We start from the raw sequence: 19,514 nt of genomic DNA, 5'->3' as shown, positions 1-19,514 counted from the left end.
CGTGGGAGCTTCAATCCAACCTCTTGATCAGTGAAATAGTGAAATCTCTCTTTTCCTTTTATTTCCATAAAGCGGAACTGTCGTAAAGCAAGGGGAAGCCTCTTCCTGGAGCCTCTCAAGTTGTCGCTGGGCGGGTATGCCCGGACTGTCGCAAAAACGCGGGAAAGCAAAAGGGGAGGTGAAGCCGTTGGGCGCGCCAACATGGCTGCTTTGCCGGAGGAGCCGACGGAGGCAGTAGCGGTAAAGCCGGATCCTGATGCAGGAGCGCCTCCGCCCGCTCCTCTCTCCCAGTCCCCGATCTCGACGGCGGCAGCAGTTGCAACAACTGTCCCTCCTGCGTCTGCCTCCTCGGTCGCTGCCAACCTTCTCACAGATGGGGAGCCGCTTGCGGGAGGAGTTGACTCGAAGAGCTCGGGGACTTCCAGTCCCACGCCGCCAGCCTCTCAACTACCCATCCACAAGCATACTCTGCTGGCGGTGCTGCAGTTCTTGCGCCGCAGCAATCTGCGCGAATCGGAGGAGATCCTCCGGAGGGAAGCCCGTGGTCTCGTCGACGACGTCCCGAGCGACCCGAATTGCTCAACTCCCGGGGTCCCCGGAGCTCATGGAGGGGAAGGACAGGATCCCAGTGCGGGGATTTTGGCCCCTGGAGCGGGGGATGTGCTAATCAATTCTGTCACTTTTGGCCAGACTGGAGCTACGATCTCTCCAGCAGCTATCACGACACCTCCCGCAGCGCCCTTGGGCCATCCTGGGAAAGGTGAGATGTAAAACATTCATTGAGCCAGCTAATTGCTTTTGCCCAGCTCTCCTGGCAAAATGATGTACAACTTACAGTAGTTCATTTCGGAGAACATCAGTTCAAGCACTCTACTAAATTTACTGTAGTTATATATAATTTTTTTATTTTTTATTTTATTTATTTTGTCACACAGTATATATAAGCATAAGCATGAAAGTAACTATAATATATAAGCATATATATAAGCATAAGTATGTAATAACTATATTAATTGGATATAATGGAAGGAGACAATAGGACAGGAACCATAGGCACATTTGTGCTCTTATGCATGCCCCTTACAGACCTCTTAGGAATGGGGTGAGGTCAATAGTAGACAGTTTTTGGTTAAAGCTTTGGGGATTTTGAGAAGAGACCACAGAGTCAGGTAGTGTGTTCCAAGCATTAACAACTCTGTTACAGAAGTCATATTTTCTGCAATCAAGATTGAAGCGGTTAACATTAAGTTTAAATCTATTGTTTGCTCTTGTATTGTTGCAATTGAAGCTGAAGTAGTCTTCAACAGGAAGAACATTGTAATAGATGATTCTATGAGTTAAACTCAGGTCATGTCGAAGGCGGCGTAGTTCTATTTATTTATTTTTATTTATTTTATTTGATTTTTATACCGCCCTTCTCCCGAAGGACTCAGGGCGGTGTACAGGCATAATAAAACCGACAATACAATATACAAGTTTAAAATACGATTTAAAAAACTTATTTTAAATTAGCCCAATAATTAAAATTTACCATACTAAGAAAACCCCGTTTAAAATTAATAAATTTAAACATTAAAATCCCAATTTAAGCCAGCCCTGCGCGGATAAAAAGATGAGTCTTGAGTTCGCGACGAAATGTCCGAAGGTCGGGTATTTGGCGTAAACCCGGGGGAAGTTCGTTCCAGAGTGTGGGAGCCCCCACAGAGAAGGCCCTTCCCCTGGGGGCCGCCAGCCGACATTGTTTGGCGGACGGCACCCTGAGAAGTCCCTAAATTTTCTATAAGTATTTTCTATAAGTAAACACTGAAGTGTTACGCGGGTTAATGATATTTTTGTTTGGAAGCTCTAGAACCCATGGTTCAATTGTTTATTCTTTTTAGTGAGTCATGTTCCTCATTTTCCACTGTAAATTATATAGTTTTAAATATGCAGTTTAAAAGCATGGTGGAGTAACATAACAGTTCCCCAGTGCTTCCAAATGAAAATATCATTAACACACATTGCACTTCACTGTGGTTTTAAATTGCATATTTAAAACTAAAAAAAAACCTAATTCTGGCTGGGAGATTTTTTGTTATATTTTTATAGTTAAATATTCAGAGATACGATATAAAGAGCCAAGAAATAGTTGCAAATATGCATATATCAGATATGCAGTTAGGCTGCCAGTAACGAAAACAGGCAAACAAAGCATTTTCTGAATATGGAACAGAATATATATTTGTCTTCTAAAGAGATTTTTCCAATAAGATAAATATCAGTGTTCCATATTAAGGGTATGCAAAGTCATCACTTGTATTGGAGACTTTAATCAAAACAATAACAATTTATGTACAGTATCATGACACACATAAAAATGGAGCGGAGTTGACACTTTAATAATTGTATTCCCCCATCATACCCCTTTGTATATAATCCAGAAAGAAAAAGGAGTGGGAATTGGATTGCATAGTTGTGATCATTATCTTTACTTTTTGATCTCCTTCCTATGTATATTGCTCACACTTATTTCCAGAAGCTAAATATCAGAAATACAAACATTGGATCAGAAATTGTGTCCTGATCCAATTTTGTAACTGGGTGTGATAAATTTAATTCTTTAAAAATCTGAGCTATGAGAACAAAATCTGCTTTTCATCCAGAGTAAACAATAAACATACAAGAATGCAACGTGTTATGGAGAGCAACTAACACTTTAAAGACAATCCCTTAAAATAGCTCTCCACGTGAGAATTTCATTATTCTTCCATTGTTGTACATACAATAATTTTGCTGCAGTTGCAATATATAAAATCAGTCTGCCGTAAGTCTTTTCTAACTCATTGTCCATAAATTCCAAATAAAGAGAGTTCTGGTTTCTTCATAAATATTAATCTTTAAAATCTTATGAATTTGTATCCAAAATTTCTTAACTTCCTTAACTGTTTTCTTTCATTTTCCTTTTTTGTATTTTTAAATTTTTCTTTTGATTTTTTTCCTTTTGGTTTATCTTCTATTGTATGAAAACATCTTAATAAATGTGAATTTTTAAAAGTGGGAGGGGTCTTAGAGAGAGAGAATGGGAGAGTTAGCTATATTGCCTCTCCCAAACAAATGCATTAGGGAAAATTACATTTTCAAAAAATTATTTTATAGAGAGACAAATCCTGATATTATTTACATGTTTTTGAAACATTCTGTTGGATTGGAAAGGAGGAAGCTCTTGGTGAAGTGGAAGTTTAACAGCATTGCACTAATTTTCTTTCTTTGATCATCTCATGCTACAAATAATTTTTAATAAGTCCTCAGAGTTTTCCTTCATTCTCTATATTTGATTTTACTGTACTTAATTTGTAATTTGGGGGGTGGAATTTATAAATAATCTGTAAACATTTCTTAACTTAGAAAGTGTGGAATTAATGGAAAATTGCTAATGCAGCTGTTCTTAATAAACATTTAATTGATAAATTTGAGTCAAAACATTCTTGCTAGCCATCGGTTGAATGTTGCTAGTTAAAATCAAATTTCATAGTCAATATGTGCTGGATTTGAAATAAAATGGGAGATTTAACTACAAGGAATTCAAAGGATTTAGGATTGAAATAATGAATTGCAAAAGAATGCAGACATTAATTTTCCTATATTAATTTTGTAGCCGGAGTTCTTGTAGAAGATCAGCCAGATGTGAGTGCGGTGCTTTCTGCTTATAATCAACAGGGAGACCCAGCACTTTATGAAGAATACTACAGTGGATTGAAACACTTCATTGAATGTGCTCTGGATTGTCATCGAGCTGAATTATCACAACTTTTTTATCCTCTATTTGTACACATGTACTTGGAACTAGTCTACAATGGACATGAAAACGAAGCAAAATCGTTCTTTCAAAAGTAATAATTTTGTTCATTTAATATCTGTGGATGTTTCACTAATAGACACATAACTTCATAATTGTAGTTACAGTAAAAATACATATTTATTTTGAAGCATGGTAAACTGGGAATAGAAAGAATCTATAGCATTAACTTTGGGATGCATTAAGGGTAAAAAGAAAATACATTTGAAACATTTTGAAATTATTGAAAGTTTACTCTTAGCAGAGAAAGGTTAATAGACATTCTTTTGAAAGTGATTGATAAATGGGTTAGTAAATGGATATGATTTTTTAGGGAATTTTGATGCATAATAAAGAGATTCCCAGTTACTTGGTTACTTACTATCTATAAATTATTTCTTTCAGGGAGTTTTGATTTCTTACATCAGTGAATACATAAAATATGCTTTGCTTTGTGGATATGTATATGTCAACAAAATTTTATTCTGAGGTAAATTTTTACTACTGAAATGGTCTGGCCTGAACCATTGAATAATGTTATTCCTTCTTGGTAAAAGGACGGTTCATCATGAAATGCTAAAACTACTGTTTTCTGTTTGAATATACATCCATTATTTATCGGATTTTGAGGTCGTCCAATTCCTCAGCAACTCTGAAACAAGAAATAAAAAGTTGTATAAATATATAAATAATAATTGGCCAAAAAAACAAAACACAAAACATTGAAGCAACTATAACTAAGAGGGCTTCACAATCAATCTATCATCAAGGAGCAACTAGGTCTTTAGAATTTCCTAGACATTTTAAGAGTGAAGCTGCACAAATCTCTGGAAATCTAATATTTCAGAAGACAACAAAATAGGACCACTTCTGAGTCCTGTCATTTGACAATGTTTATTGACAGGACACAGAGAATACCCACCTCCTTAATTGTTCTAAGTAGGCAGGAGATTGATGGTCCCCCAGCCAAACCCTATGCCATGAAAAGCTTTAAAGGTGATAAAACAGGACCCTTGAATTGTCCCCAGAAAGCAACTGGTAACTAGTGCAGTTCTTGAAGCATCAAAGTCATGTGCACATAACATGATGCTCTACACTGTTGCATTCTTGACCAGCTATAGGTTCTGGATGGTCTTCAAGAAGAGCATTTCTCCCTTTGTGTTTCAAAGAGTAGGTTCCAAAGAGCAAGACTGGGAAGAGGGAAAGAAAATCACCCATGATTTGGTTGGAAAAATATTACATATGTCTGGATATGATGTTCTAAATGTATCACATAGGGACTTGGGTATTGTGTCAGTTGTTACCCATTTTGGTTGCATGTACTGCTGCTAAGAGTTGCTCCTAATGGAAGACTTATCGATTTATTTTCCATTCCATTCTCCTTACATCTCAATTATATTTCTATGCCATAGTTTTTATATAATTACTTATGATTCAATTTTACAACTGCTTCAAGATCTCCTGACTACTTCTCTCAATTAATGAGATGATTAAGTTCCTATTTATCTCTAATATAGCCTTAATTTCCTCTCAGGTTTCACGGGGACCAGGAATGTTATTACCAAGATGACTTGCGTGTACTATCCAGTTTAACCAAAAAAGAGCATATGAGGGGCAATGAGACTATGCTGGATTTCCGAACAAGCAAGTTTGTGTTGCGTATTTCCCGTGACTCTTACCAGCTTCTGAAAAGACATCTTCAGGAAAAACAGAACAATCAGATCTGGAACATTGTTCAAGAACATCTTTACATTGATATTTTTGATGGAATGCCTCGTAGTAAACAACAGATTGATGCTATGGTGGGAAGTTTAGCTGGAGAAGCAAAACGAGAAGCAAATAAAGCAAAGGTATGACATGAGATATATCATCATGCACATGGTATGGCACATGGATAAAAAAACCATGAAAATTTCATTTATGACCACAATTAGTATATGGTCTGCTTGTAATAGTGTACATTATTATGCTCCAATTAACAAGAACTTACTGTTTTGCTCAAATTGAAAAATAATTATTGAGAACAAACAAGTTTCAAAATAATAATTTTAAGTTAATATCAAGTTTTGGTCCATAAGAAACGAGCTAACAGCTCATTTCTTTGTTTAAATTTGGTTCATATAAACAAGGAAGTAAGACTTTATATTTCAACTCTTAAGGATAAGCTTAAAGTCAGCTGGGTCACCTTGAGTCAGTCACATTGACCTTGAGTCAGTGAGCCCAACTCACATCACTGGATTGTTATTGTGGGGAAAATAGGAGGAGGAATTTGTGTTGAATATGTTCACTGTCTTGAGTTGTTTGTAAAAATAATAAAAGCCAGATAAAAATAAATAAATTTCTCCGCTAATCATGGTAGTAGGGGAGGTGTAGTTTAATGAAAATATTGAATCAATTGATAGCAGAGGCTTTTTGAACTTAAGGAAAGTACTGCAAGTTACTCACACCATACATAAAGCAAGGAGTGAGCAGAGAGATATTTATTGAATCAAAGTTGTACAGCTGCCTATCTCACAAAAAAATGACTAGGTGGCATACATCAATTGAAAAAACAACTGTAAAAACAACAGATAAAATGATACAGGTAGTCCTTGACTTGCAACAGTTCATTTAGCAACCAAAGCTGCATCATCACTGAAAAAAGTGGCTTATGACTGTTTTTTACATGGCTGTTACAACATCCCCATGGTTATGTGATCAAAATTCATACACTTGGCAACTGATTCATATTTATGGCAGTTGCAGTGTCCCAGGGTCATGTGATCACATTTTGTGACCTGACAAACAAGAGTCAATGGGGAAGCCAGAGTCACTAAGCAACTGTGTTATTGATTTAACAACTGCAGTGATTCACTTAACAACTGTGGCAAGAAGGGTTGTAAAGGGGGGCAAAAAGTGAGGTAAAGTCACTTAACAAATGTCTTGCCTAGGAATAGAAATGTTGGGCTCAATTGTGCTTGTTAGTTGAGTGCTACCTATATAAACATTCACATTAAAAGATTAATATAATAACAAATATATAAATCCTAGGCAAAGAGAGGATAAGGATGGCTACCTCAGCAGTGGAGCTATCAAAGCATGCCTCTGGTTTCCTGGAAAGTCCAGGCCTGATAACAACCAGTTGCCTTACTTGCACTGAAATAAGACCAGACGTTTCGGAAAATTGCACTATGTGTAAAAATGCTTTACTTCATCCCATTAATCTAGCAGTTATCTAGATAAACCTTCCCTAACCCATAATTCTGATATGTCAGCATATCTGGAGGACATAAGATTAGAGAGAGAATTATGGTTAGATCAGTGTAATTTCTTTTCAGCATTCAGCAAGGTGTCTGAGGTTCTTACCACTTTTTTTTTTTTTTAATTAATTAATTTATTTATTTATTTATTTATTTATTTATTTATTTATTTAAATTTTTATACCGCCCTTCTCCCGAAGGACTCAGGGCGGTGCACAGCCAAGTCATAAAAAACAGCACAATATACAATTAAAACAAGAACTTAAAATAAACATAATTCATAAATGTAAATAAATAAATTCATAAATATCTCTTTTTTGAGATACGTCAGGAAAGAAGGGCTGTCTAAAGAAATAGAAACTAAAAATATTTTTGAACTTTGGATTGTGATTTGTGATAGAGATCGTTTACAACAAGGATGTCAAACTCGTGGCCCACAGGCCGGATGTGTCACACGCTGGCCATGCCCAGGCCCGGTTTAGCAGTCCCGATACGTCATGTGATGCCGCTGTGACATCATGAGTTTGACACCCCGCTGGACATGCACAATCTCTCTTTTCCAACACACAGGGGAGAAATGCTAAGGAAATATTTCTGCAATTTATACTTTCTCTTTTTCATTTACAGGTGTTTTTTGGCTTATTAAAAGAACCAGAAATTGAGTTACCTTTGGATGATGAAGATGAAGAGGGAGAGAATGAAGAGGGCAAGCCAAAGAAAAAGAAGCCCAAGAAAGATAGTATGGGATCAAAAAGTAAAAAGCAGGATCCAAATGCTCCACCTCAGAATAGGTAGAAGCTTTCTTAACTTCCATTTAAATTGCTCAGGTGCAGTACTTACTTAAATGTGACATTTTAAACTGCAATAAGCAACTTTGTCTTGCTTAAATGTTCTTCCATTTTCACTCCCACAGCCAGCTTTCTATGTAAAGAGATATTCAAGTGGGGAGGGAATAGCGAGAAACTATGAATTATGTGAATCATATAGTCTACACTAGGGTGCAGACTAAAGTTTATTAGTTTTCAAGTGGAGAGTGAGGAAACCCTGATAATTTGCTTGAGGATAAGCATCTGCTCAATGAGGTTGAAAATGCTTTATCTGTATTTTGAAACTGTTCTTCTTTATGCAGAATCCCTCTTCCTGAGCTAAAGGATTCTGATAAGCTGGATAAAATAATGAATATGAAGGAAGCTACTAAACGTGTTCGGCTTGGTCCAGACTGTTTGCCTTCTATTTGCTTCTACACGTTTCTTAATGCATATCAGGTTAGTGCACTGGATTGACAGTGGATCAGATCACAACACAGCCTTGCATGAAGTCTTTGATTGGTGATTGCAGAGGGAAAAATCAAAAGACTGATAAACTATTGCTGAAGGAAAACAATTTTTTTCCAGTCTCCCAAATAAAGAATATTAAATTTCAAAAAGTGCAGACTTTCTTTGTGAAGTAGTCCAATCCTTCAGAGTGGCTTCAAAATCTAATGTGAAGATACAGGTTATTGTTATAATCTTGGCTCCATTATTTCTGGGGACAGTTAACAGTGTCAGAAAGTAGCACAAGCCCCTCCCACTTTCATCATATAATACGGGCCAAAAGCCCCTGCCTTTTTTGGGTTTTAATCCAGGTGGCCCCATTTGTATTTTAGCCTGGGAGGCCCCTCTTTGGGGTCTTTCTGAAAACACATAAATAGGGCTTCAGCAATAGGTATGTATCTGGATGCACTGTGTCTTTGCTGTGCCCCCAGTAATAAATGACTACACACTGCACTGTCCAACTGACTGTTCTCACTAAGTTTTGAAGCCACTAAAAAAAAGAAGCTAATAATTTTTATCTAATTCATTTCTTAACTTTTTTATTTAAACCTTGTCATTATTTTTATAAATAAGAGGGCAAACATGCCTATTATTCCTTTCTCCTATTTTCTCCACAATAACTATCAGGTGGGATGGGCTGAGAGAATGACTGATTGATTGTTGCTCCAATTGATGGTTTATTGTTTACTTTCAGTCTGGTGGTATGCTTTAACTTTTTATTTAAAATAAAACTGTTTAATTGTGGTTTATGCAAACAGGGTCTTACAGCTGTGGATGTTACAGATGACTCTAGCATGATCGTTGGAGGCTTTGCTGATTCCACAGTCAGGGTATGGTCTGTGACACCCAAAAAGCTTCGCAGTGTAAAATCAGCTACAGGTAATAAAAATTAACTCCCATTTCAATTTTCTTAATAGCTGTTCTGCTCTCATGAAGTTGTTCTTTTAGAATAGCAATATTAAGCTGAAGAGACAAATACTAAAATAATGGTCAAAATTGTTTCTTTGCAATTTAAGTGTTCACATGTCTTTAATTGCTTAACAATATTTTAATGTTGTTTAAGACTCTTGAATTAATACCTTTATTTTTGTATAAATATATACATCAGAAAAACTAAAAAGTACCGTATTTAGTGAACCAAGTATTACATTTTTTGAGCTTCATAACATGCATCCTGAGTACAGATGCAGTCTTGTACAGGTAGTCCTTGACTTGCAATCATTTGTTCAGAGACTGTTCAAAATTACAAATGCATTGAACAAGAGGAATTACAACTTCTGCCCAAAGTTACCGCTACTGTAATGCCCGTGATCATGTGAACAAAATTTAAGTACTTGGCAAGCTATCTGCCCTTATGACCGACTGAAGGGAGGCTGTAGCACATACACACCCAAGCCTACCTCCCCACCCGACTGGGTCCCAGTAGGCCTTGGGTCTACTTCCTATCCCACTGGATCTCACACACTGCCTACCCCCATTTGATCACTTATTTTTTCAGTACTGTTGATCTCCTTCTGGAAGCAAGAGCTTGGTGTGTGGTCTTCCTACACAGTGGAGGCTGCATGGGTTCATCCTGCATGGAAATGAGTCCCATTTCATTGTGGCCACTCCCAAAATGGAGACCTCACTGGGGAAGGACAGCAGGCCACTATTCCCCCCAGCCTTCCTATGTAGTGGAGGCCATGTGGCACTATCCTGGAAGCAGCTGCCATGTGGGGAATGAATTGTGGCCACTCCAAAATGGTTCCTACTTCTGGGACAGAGCTACACAATCTCCACTGTGTAAGAAGGTGGAGTGCCTTTTTCCAGAAGGAGATCTACATTATTGAAAAAATAAATAATCAAATGGTGACAGGGGGTAGGGAAGAGGGAATGAGACCAAGTGGAGTGGGAAGCAGGCCCAAAGCCTCTAAGGGCTCAGTGGGGAGGAGGCCCAATGTCTATGAGTATGGATTGGAGTGGTGAAGCAGGCCCAAGGAGTGAGAGACCACAAGTGGTGGAAAGTAGAGCATGGGGATACCTTGGGGATGGAGGAGGCCTAGGACAGGCCATGTATGAACTGTGGAAGTGCTGCAGTACGGGCCTGGGCCTCCTTCACTCAAGGCATTCAACGCACCATTTAGTGACCTTTGCAGTTGCTTAACTGCATTGTGGAGAACAGGGATGGGCATCATTAACTGAGGCACCTTGCTTAATTACCGCCATGACTTGCAACTGTAGTGGGCAGGCTCAATTACAGTCATAAATCAAGGACTACCTGTAGTATTGTGTACAGATGTACAAAAAGTGCCAGTTTGGTGCAGTGCTTAAGACACCAGGTTAGAAACCAAGAGTAAGTTCTAGTCTTGCCATAGGCATGAAATCTGCTGGGTAACTTTGAGCCAGTTACTCTCTCCAGCACTAGGAACAAGGAAATAACAAACCAGTTCTGAAATCTAGCCAAAAATACTTCAGGAACCTGTCAGTCAACACAAGGACCAAGAAGGGAAAAAAGTGCAAAACTGACTTTGTACCGGAAGATTTGAAAGACCTCTGGGAATGTTTCATTCTTCCTCCCAACCATTCCAAATTTCCTTCAGAACTATGATATTCTGTGAGTAGTTTCATGGTTTCTGGAACCAAGTGTTTGGACTATACATGGTTTGGAGTGTATTTAAGTATTTATTTTATTTTAAAAGACTTACCGTATTTTTTGGATTATAAGACGCACCGGTGTATAAAATGTACTAGGATTTTGAACAGGTAAGTAAGAAAAAAAAGGTTTTTGCCCTCCCTGGCACCGAGAAGCACTCTGCAGGCCTTCCAAACCCTCTGTGTGTTCCATTTTTTTCAAAAACGGGCTGGTTTTTCACAAACCAGGGTGTTTTTTGCTCTTCCCCAGCCCCCAGGAGCACTCTGCAGGCCTCCCAAACCCTCTGCACACCCTGTTTTTCACAAAAATGTGCTCCTGGGGGCTGGGGGAGAGCAAAAACACCCCCGTTTTTGCGAAAAACAGGGTGTGCAGAGGATTTGGGAGGTCTGCAGAGTGCTCCTGGGGCTGGGAGAGGCAAAACTGGCATTTTTGCTCTCCCCAGCCCCCAGGAGCCCTCTGCAGGCCTACCAAACCCTCTTGTTTTTTGTGAAAAACAGGCCCATTTTTCACTAAAATGGGACGAGTGGGCCTGGGCTTCATGAGGCCAAAAATGGCTGTATTCGGTGTATAAGATACACCAACATTTCCACCCTCTTTTAGGAGGGAAAAAAGTGTGTCTTATACTCCGAAAAATACAGTACATAGATACTCATAGTTGTAATAAAAATCCTGGGCAGCACACAACTAGTAAGAACAACAAAAGTCCATCTTGGGGATCATATAGACCTGAAATAGGCTTGTTTAATCTGCAACATCATTCCATGAGCCAGATTTTGAAATTCATGCTCTGTTTGTCATGGTCTTTGGGAGTAAAAGAATGTTCCCAAATTATCAGGAAGAATCAATCCCTGAATCATTGAGATTTGCACCTCACTAATAATGTATTTTTGCCAAAAAGAAAGAACATAAATAAATTCAGGAAGAATATAGAGATAGGAAATTCAGATGGTTGAGAGAATAGAATAAAAGAAAATACTGTTAAGTGCAGACCTATTAGCCTATTAAATAGGTCACCCAAGTTATTCTATATATGCACCTCCAGTTTAACCGAGGACCTCTTACATTAAAACAGTAAATATTTCACACATTGAATTGCTGTATTTGTAGCATGTTTTAACCCATTGTCTTTTAGTAGGAATAAGAAGTACATTTACTAAAACAAGTACTCTTAGTTGATTATATTGAACATGAAATTTAGGGTTTTTTTCTTTCAGATCTCAGTGTCATAGATAAAGAATCTGATGATGTTTTAGAAAGAATCATGGATGAAAAAACAGCAAGTGAATTGAAGATTTTATATGGTCATAGTGGACCTGTCTATGGTGCTAGCTTTAGTCCTGATAGGTAAGATAATAGTTCCTTCACTGAGTGTGTGAGAACTTTTGATTTACAGGTATTTTTTGAGTAGTTGTATTTTCTGATAAACTTTTAGGATTAAGATTTTTCTTTTTGCTTGTTTTGTCAGGAACTATTTGCTGTCATGTTCAGAGGATGGCACGATCAGATTGTGGAGTCTTCTAACTTTTTCTTGTTTGGTGGGATACAAAGGACATAATTATCCTGTATGGGACACACAATTCTCTCCATATGGATATTATTTTGTATCTGGTGGCCATGACAGAGTGTCTCGGTAAGAATTATCACAAGTTTCTCATATAGATACAAACTCAGAACTGTTTATTTTTAGCTAAGGAAACTTTATTTTAGTTGCTACTGTAACTTAGAATATCTTATATTACAAAATTATATGACCATTGATTAAAAACAGTTCTGTTTATATTTATATAGAGGCACAAAAGAGGCAATATTTCATTTTTAATAACAATCTATTCCTTTCTCTTATTAAACATACTCTTTACTGGATTAAAGTTTGTGGGCTACAGATCACTATCAGCCTTTGCGGATCTTTGCTGGTCATCTGGCAGATGTCACATGTACACGTTTTCACCCAAACTCCAACTACATTGCCACAGGCTCAGCAGACAGAACTGTGAGGCTTTGGGATATACTTAATGGAAACTGTGTAAGAATCTTCACGGGACATAAGGTAGATGAATATCTAACCTCTATGGAAATAATTTGATAGATAACAGTTCCCATTCACTGCATATTCTGGAAATTTAATTTAAGACCTGATTCTGTTTTTATGGAACTACCTTCAATTTTTATTTATGTGCTTTTCTCTGGATAGTCATATTTCTTTGAAATAGTATTTTCTTAAATACTGTAAGTTGTCCAGAGGTTTTTTAGACTCAGGTGGCCTCAAAAATCAGGTAGGTAGGTAGGTAGATAGATGGCCTCATATCCAAATTATAACTTTTAAATACAAATTTTACCAGTAGGGGAAACCCGATTACGTGTTTGCAAGCAAGGCACAATTTACACTTATAAATTGTTATATACATTTGTCCTTAATTTTACCCAGTGGGCCTCATCAAACATACTTTGTTAGACTTTTCACTTAAAAATGAGTCAAACAGAAGTTTTGTCTTCATAAAAGAGATTCATATATTCTACCAATCATGGTTTACTGACTGTTAAACCAGTTTAACTGACTGTTATTTTAAAAACTAAAGTGGTTTGATTAGTATATCATGCTAAGCCCAAACCAAGGCACTTTATGGTATACCATGAAGTATATGTACCAAGCTAGCAAAACTCTTCTGGCAAGTCTGAGAGCAAATACAATGAGAATTCTACCTACTAGGGAAGTTCCTGGTGAAATGTTAGGGCCTCTGGTGGCTCAGACTGTTAAGACAGTCTGTTATTAACACAGCTGCTTGCAATTACTGCAGGTTCAAGTCCCACCAGGCCCAAGGTTGCCTCAGCCTTCCATCCTTTATAAGGTAGGTAAAATGAGAACCCAGATTGTTGGGGGCAATAAGTTGACTTTGTATATAATATACAAATGGATGAAGACTTGCTTAACATAGTGTAAGCCGCCTTGAGTCTTCGGAGAAGGGCGGGATATAAATGCAAATAAAAAAAAAATTCTAGTAAGATAAAATCTGTGGCACTTTGCACTGTGACCTTTTCTAAAATGGGAGGCCTTAGCACTCATGCCTTTATTACTTTGAAGATGGACTACTACAATGCATCTGTACTAGACTGGTTTTGATGACTACTTACAAACTTTTAAGTGATACAAAATATGGCAGCCATATACTGGTGAGAGAGCCGTAACAGCAGAGATATATCAATTGCCAGTTTGTTTTCAGGAACATGGTAAAGTGCTACTTATAACATTATTCAGATTTATATTGCTTATGACTAATCTGTCTAGAAGCCAATCTCCTTGAGAGAACATTTGCATGACCATTCATGGAAAGAGGCTGAGGTCCCTCATAACAGAGATGTGTGAAAGATCAGTTTTTACACTGACCCAAGCAAATAGTCTAATACCACACCAAATCAAGAGATGTGGGAAATTCTACTTTCGCCCCTAAGAGATGGTTTCTCTAGGAGAGAAAATCACATAGAGCTTGTATCTGAGTCATTACTGTTTATGATTAAAAACTATAATTGAATATCCTTCTGGTCATATTTAAGTTCATTATTTGGATTCTGGGCTGAAGTAGATAATGAAGTAGAAAATTAAGTGCACTTGACCCAGCTACTCCTGGATTGTGCTGGAGATTAGAACGTATTATCAAATGGACAACTGATAACTGATTTTGTTTCAACTGGAATTTTTCATCTACAGAGACTCATAACTGAATGGGAATGATTAGCAGATTTAAACACTGAGCATATTTAACTAAACATTTATAAATTATTTCAGCTTGTTTTGTCTGTTTACCCCTTAGGGACCAGTTAATTCATTAGCATTTTCTCCTAATGGGCGATTCTTGGCAACTGGAGCAACTGATGGAAGAGTGCTTCTGTGGGATATTGGCCATGGTTTAATGGTAGGAGAGCTAAAAGGACATTCAGATACAATTTATGCGCTCAAATTTAGTAGAGATGGAGAGATCTTAGCTTCAGGTATGATTTTTAAAATTATTATAAAACTAGTGCTATCAACTACAAAAATACATCATTCTCTATTTTGTGCTCCATCTCAATTCTACAGATGAAAAATAACTGCAGAAATAGTTGCATTAGTATTATAAATGGTCCCATCCATCCATGGCATCCTGACAATACATTTCTTAAATGGTTTGAGCCTTTGGAAATGAACATTTGTACAATTTTGAAACCAGTTTTGCTAGGATTGTCTTTGTACAATTGTTTTCATATTTATAGATTGAAGTTTAATAGAGCGGGTCTTCTTGAAATAAAGTTGTGATCTGTAGTATATTCCTTTAAATTCAATTCAGACATCTTTCTGTCAACATTACTGGGCAAATAAAATTGTTTTACATGACAAATTTTTTAGAAATTTAAATTTTTAGAAAACTGAGGAGACTTCTACTACTACTAGAAAAATAGTTTTGCTTGAATATTTATTGTAACTTCAACAATTTTCCATTTTTTAAAAAAATGATGAGTTACCTTCCAAATGACAGCTCATATGAATTCTTTATAAATTCCTAGTATATTAAGCACTTCATTATTTTAGTTGAATATACAGTCTAAGACCAGACTGTAGAAAATCACAGATAAAATACAATAAACATTTAAAAAGTGAGGAATATAAAGTGCACAAGCTCCATTTACATCAAATTACCTGTATATTGTGCAAATGTTAGTACTAAGTGTGGGTCAAAAAATGGCATAGAAAGATGTGTGAAACAGTTATTGATAGTTTCATCCAAGCATGGCCAGATACCTCAAATATCTGGCGTTACTGAAGCTCTCTTGCAACACCTTTGAGAATAAGGTATTAAATCCCATTGTGGTATAAATGCTTTTCTGTGTGAGACAAATGAGGCCGGAAAAGTAACTAGGAATGGTAGAAGGTACTGAATATTATAGAAGTCACCATAACAATATTTTGAAAGTTTGGATATGTTCATCTTCAGATCCAAATGGAGGTCAACTTTCAGTGTAATTTTCCTGGTCCAGACATTAACAGGGATATTCAGTACTCTTGTTTTCTGAATCAAGACAAAATTTTGTTTTTACATTTACTGTGATAAATGTTTGTTTTTCCAGAAAATAGTAAGTTATGTTTGTCAAATTGACTACAGTATTTAGAGAATCCCTAGATGCCATGAACTGATAATTGCAATGCCTATTTTTTAAGATTCTTCATGTATTTTATTTTCAAGGTTCAATGGACAATACAGTTAAACTTTGGGATGCTGTGAAAGCTTTTGAGGACTTGGAGACAGATGATTTTACAACAGCCACTGGACATATAAACCTTCCTGAAAGTTCACAGGACTTGCTTCTGGGCACATATATGACCAAATCAACTCCAGTTTTACACCTCCACTTTACTCGAAGAAATTTACTTCTTGCTGCTGGGGCTTATAGTCCTCAGTAAAACACAAAAGTAGATGGCTTGATTATGCAAGTCTTGTAAAGTATGTTTAGATCTTCACATTCCTGAATATTACCATTAATATATTGTACAAATGAACTGAAATTCTATTGGTACAAGGGTACTAAGTAAAGCAGGACAAGAAAAAAAAGTGGCATTTTTGCTTTTCTCTACCACCTTCCCCCAAGTAGAAACATACTTTTTTCTACTGAAATCATAAGGAAGGAATTAACTGGTGCCAGCTGTGACGATAGTATAAATAGATAGCTAGTTTGGGTACCAGTCAATCCTTTTTTCCCTTTCTCAATGGTCCTTGGACCTTTCCAAAGGTTTCAAATAGATCTTTCCCAACATTACCATAGGTTAACTGCATATTTTTCTGTAAAACTTGTTCAAAAAAGTTGGGGGAGGAGAATGTATAGAGCAACGTGCTGTATTTATGTAGCAAGAAAACCAGATTATTTAAATTACCCCAGAGCTTTAAAAATCACATTATATAACTACGTATGTATTGGGAATTACTAAAATAAGTAGCATTTCAGAAGACTGACTTCATAAATGTTACTTAAGACTTTTAAGAGAGAGACTGGCTTCTCTAAGAATTCTAAATATTGTTCTACACAAGTAAAAACTTGTCACAGAAATATTATTCAAGTATGAATCAGAAAATAGCTGGCCTTAAAACTTTCCATAGTAAGTGTTGGCTTATGCCTTCATTGAAACATATCAGTTATACATTGAGTGTCGAAATCAAGCAGCATGGATCCAGTATGCATTTTTAAAAAATAATTGTGATTTTGTATTTTATAGTTTTGTATCTTTATAATAAAAATTCTGTAAAAATTTGACATGGTTTGACATCTTTACATGGTTCTTTTGAGAGGCAACCTTGAATTACTGTAGCATATACCTTAATACAATGACAGACTTCACATACTCAATAATTAGGATCAGAATTTCTGTTGCTAAGCAATGCAGTCTTAAAGCATGATAATACATGGCTGCATTGTTTAACAATAGCAATCCTGGCAGTTCCTATTGTCATTAAATGAAAATCATGGGTCATTAAGCTAGAACAGGGATGTCAAACTCATGACATGTCGTTGTGTGATGTATTGTACTTCTCCCTTTGCTAAACCGAGGATGGGGGAGGCCAGCGGGTGATGCATCCGGCTTGTGAGTTTGACACCCCGAGCTAGAACATTGTATGAGTGCAAGTTGCCAGCTTCCCACAAGGAAAATCAATGGGAAAATCGTATGGAAATTGCTAGTCCTGGGCAGATTGCAAAAAAGTTGGACAAGTACTAAAGGGGTAAGAGGGAAGTGCTGAAGTGAATTGCACAGGGTGCTGAAGTGGTGTGACTGCTTGCAGGCTGGGGTTTGCTGTGATGCAAGTGTGCATTATAGTGCATAGGAACCCTGGTATCTCATATTCTGTAGCAGGGCTCCTTGAGAGAAAAAGTGGTGGGAGCAACTTGCAACCTTCCCTGCCGCCTTCCCCATTAACAGCTTATGGGAAGCTGGCAGGGAACCTTGCCAATGATCACATGATCATATGACTACAGGGCTGCTACAGTGTCTGGAACTTTGAGAACCAGTAGTAAGTACTTTTCAGCACCATCACAATTTCAATTGTTGAATGAGTGGTCATTAATTGACTACCTGTGTACGATTACAATTTCAAAGAAATGATACAGAAAATAGTGAACTCTCAGAAAATGTAATTTGTGGAAAAACTTTGGTAACTTTTCTGGGTGTGTATGATGCTGGCACTTAACGCTGGACTGAAACAAAAATGTGTTTCACATCTGCAAGAAAACAGCCAAACTCTGCACCAGACTCAGCAGTTCAACCCTGAGCTACAAATATTCTCTTAGTATAGATTCGTTTTAGGGAAGCTTTATGCTTTTAAAGAATGTTTGCTGTGACTAGTTAACTTTTTCTCTTAGAACCACCAGCACTGCAGGGTCAACTGTATTCCTGCATCTAGGTTCCAGATGGTTAGAATAATTAAAAAGATATTTATGTAGAACATCAGACAGAGAACAGTTAGAATTAGGTCTGATTCACATATAACACTGGATTATGATTTAGGAAGGAGTAGGTAGTGTGCATAAATTTTCAAGACTTCCAATTTTTGAACATTTTAAAAAATTATAAAACTGAATTGTGATTGATGGTACCCAATAAAAGCGTAGACATGTTCTCTAGGGATTTGGGGTACTACTTGTGTATAATACACTTTCAGAGTGCCTGAATGCAGGAATAAGTAGTATGAAAACACTATCTCTTTTGGATTCTAACAAAAACTCTTCAACTTCAGTTTATCTAATGCATTCTCCATGTATTTTTATTAATAATATAAATGTGGTTTATATTTCCATCTTCCAGCATATTCTTCAATTGCCAAGTCTATGGCTCTGATCTTTCCTAATGGTGTCTTATACAAGTACAACTAGGTTAATGTAGAAATGAAGATGTTGGCCTAGAAACCAGAACTTACTTAAGTTCTAGGCTTCCTTTAGGCTTGAAAGCTGGCTTGGTGATGATATTGGGCCAGTTTCTCAATCCAACTCACTTCATAGGGTTGTTGGGAAAGTAGGAGACAGTAGTACAGTGTTTTCCCCAAAATAAGACCCTTATATTTTTTTAAAACCCAAAATAAGGGCGCATATTATCTGAGGGGGGTTTATTGTTTTGGGGGTACAGGAGATGGCGAGTGTAGCCACATCATGGCTACTGCTATGTTGAGCTGCAAGGCAGATAAAACACACGTCCCATGTCTCCCCGGCCCCATTCCTCCCCACCCGTCACCCCCAAATTGTATCCAATTTCGGCAGTGGCAGAAAGCCCTGCCATGCTTGGCGATGGGGAGAAGAGATGGCAAGAGAAGCAAGCCCTGTCTTGCTCCATGCATCTCGCTTCTCCTCCACCCCACCTGCCACCGTCCTTGATAAAGAGCCAGACACTATGGAAAAGGGAGCTGGGCGGGCGCAGGCTTTGGGCATCTGGGGCTGCCGGGAGTCGCCCGGTGGAGTGGCAGGAGCGGGGCAGGAGTTTGCAAGCACTCACTTCCCCTTTGCCTTCT

General features: G+C 37.5%; 1 protein-coding gene and 1 long non-coding RNA gene across 3 annotated transcripts; one reads left to right on the top strand and one right to left on the bottom strand.

Moving 5' to 3' along the window:
* Window positions 1-178: 178 nt before the first annotated feature.
* TAF5 (TATA-box binding protein associated factor 5) lies at window positions 179-17,274 on the top strand. Its single transcript, XM_058187652.1, has 11 exons — window positions 179-760; window positions 3,635-3,869; window positions 5,349-5,664; window positions 7,681-7,844; window positions 8,183-8,318; window positions 9,125-9,245; window positions 12,213-12,342; window positions 12,464-12,628; window positions 12,868-13,045; window positions 14,805-14,982; window positions 16,212-17,274. The coding sequence occupies exons 1-11, from the start codon at window positions 202-204 to the stop codon at window positions 16,427-16,429; spliced, it is 2,400 nt and encodes a 799-aa protein (XP_058043635.1). The 5' UTR covers window positions 179-201; the 3' UTR covers window positions 16,430-17,274.
* Window positions 3,886-9,260, bottom strand: LOC131200620 (uncharacterized). Of its 2 annotated transcripts, XR_009155668.1 has the most exons (4): window positions 9,133-9,260; window positions 7,894-7,974; window positions 5,494-5,629; window positions 3,886-4,466 (listed from the first exon to the last, which is right to left on the bottom strand). It is a non-coding gene; the product is annotated as an uncharacterized LOC131200620 (long non-coding RNA). The 2 variants fall into 2 exon arrangements; XR_009155667.1 differs by lacking the exon at window positions 7,894-7,974 and having other exon boundaries at window positions 9,133-9,259.
* Window positions 17,275-19,514: the final 2,240 nt, after the last annotated feature.

This window comes from Ahaetulla prasina, chromosome 6 (genome assembly GCF_028640845.1).
Source record: "Ahaetulla prasina isolate Xishuangbanna chromosome 6, ASM2864084v1, whole genome shotgun sequence".
In the NCBI taxonomy this organism is placed as follows: domain Eukaryota; kingdom Metazoa; phylum Chordata; class Lepidosauria; order Squamata; family Colubridae; genus Ahaetulla; species Ahaetulla prasina.
Note: the sequence above shows the minus strand (reverse complement) of the source record. Positions and strands in the feature narration are given on the sequence as shown.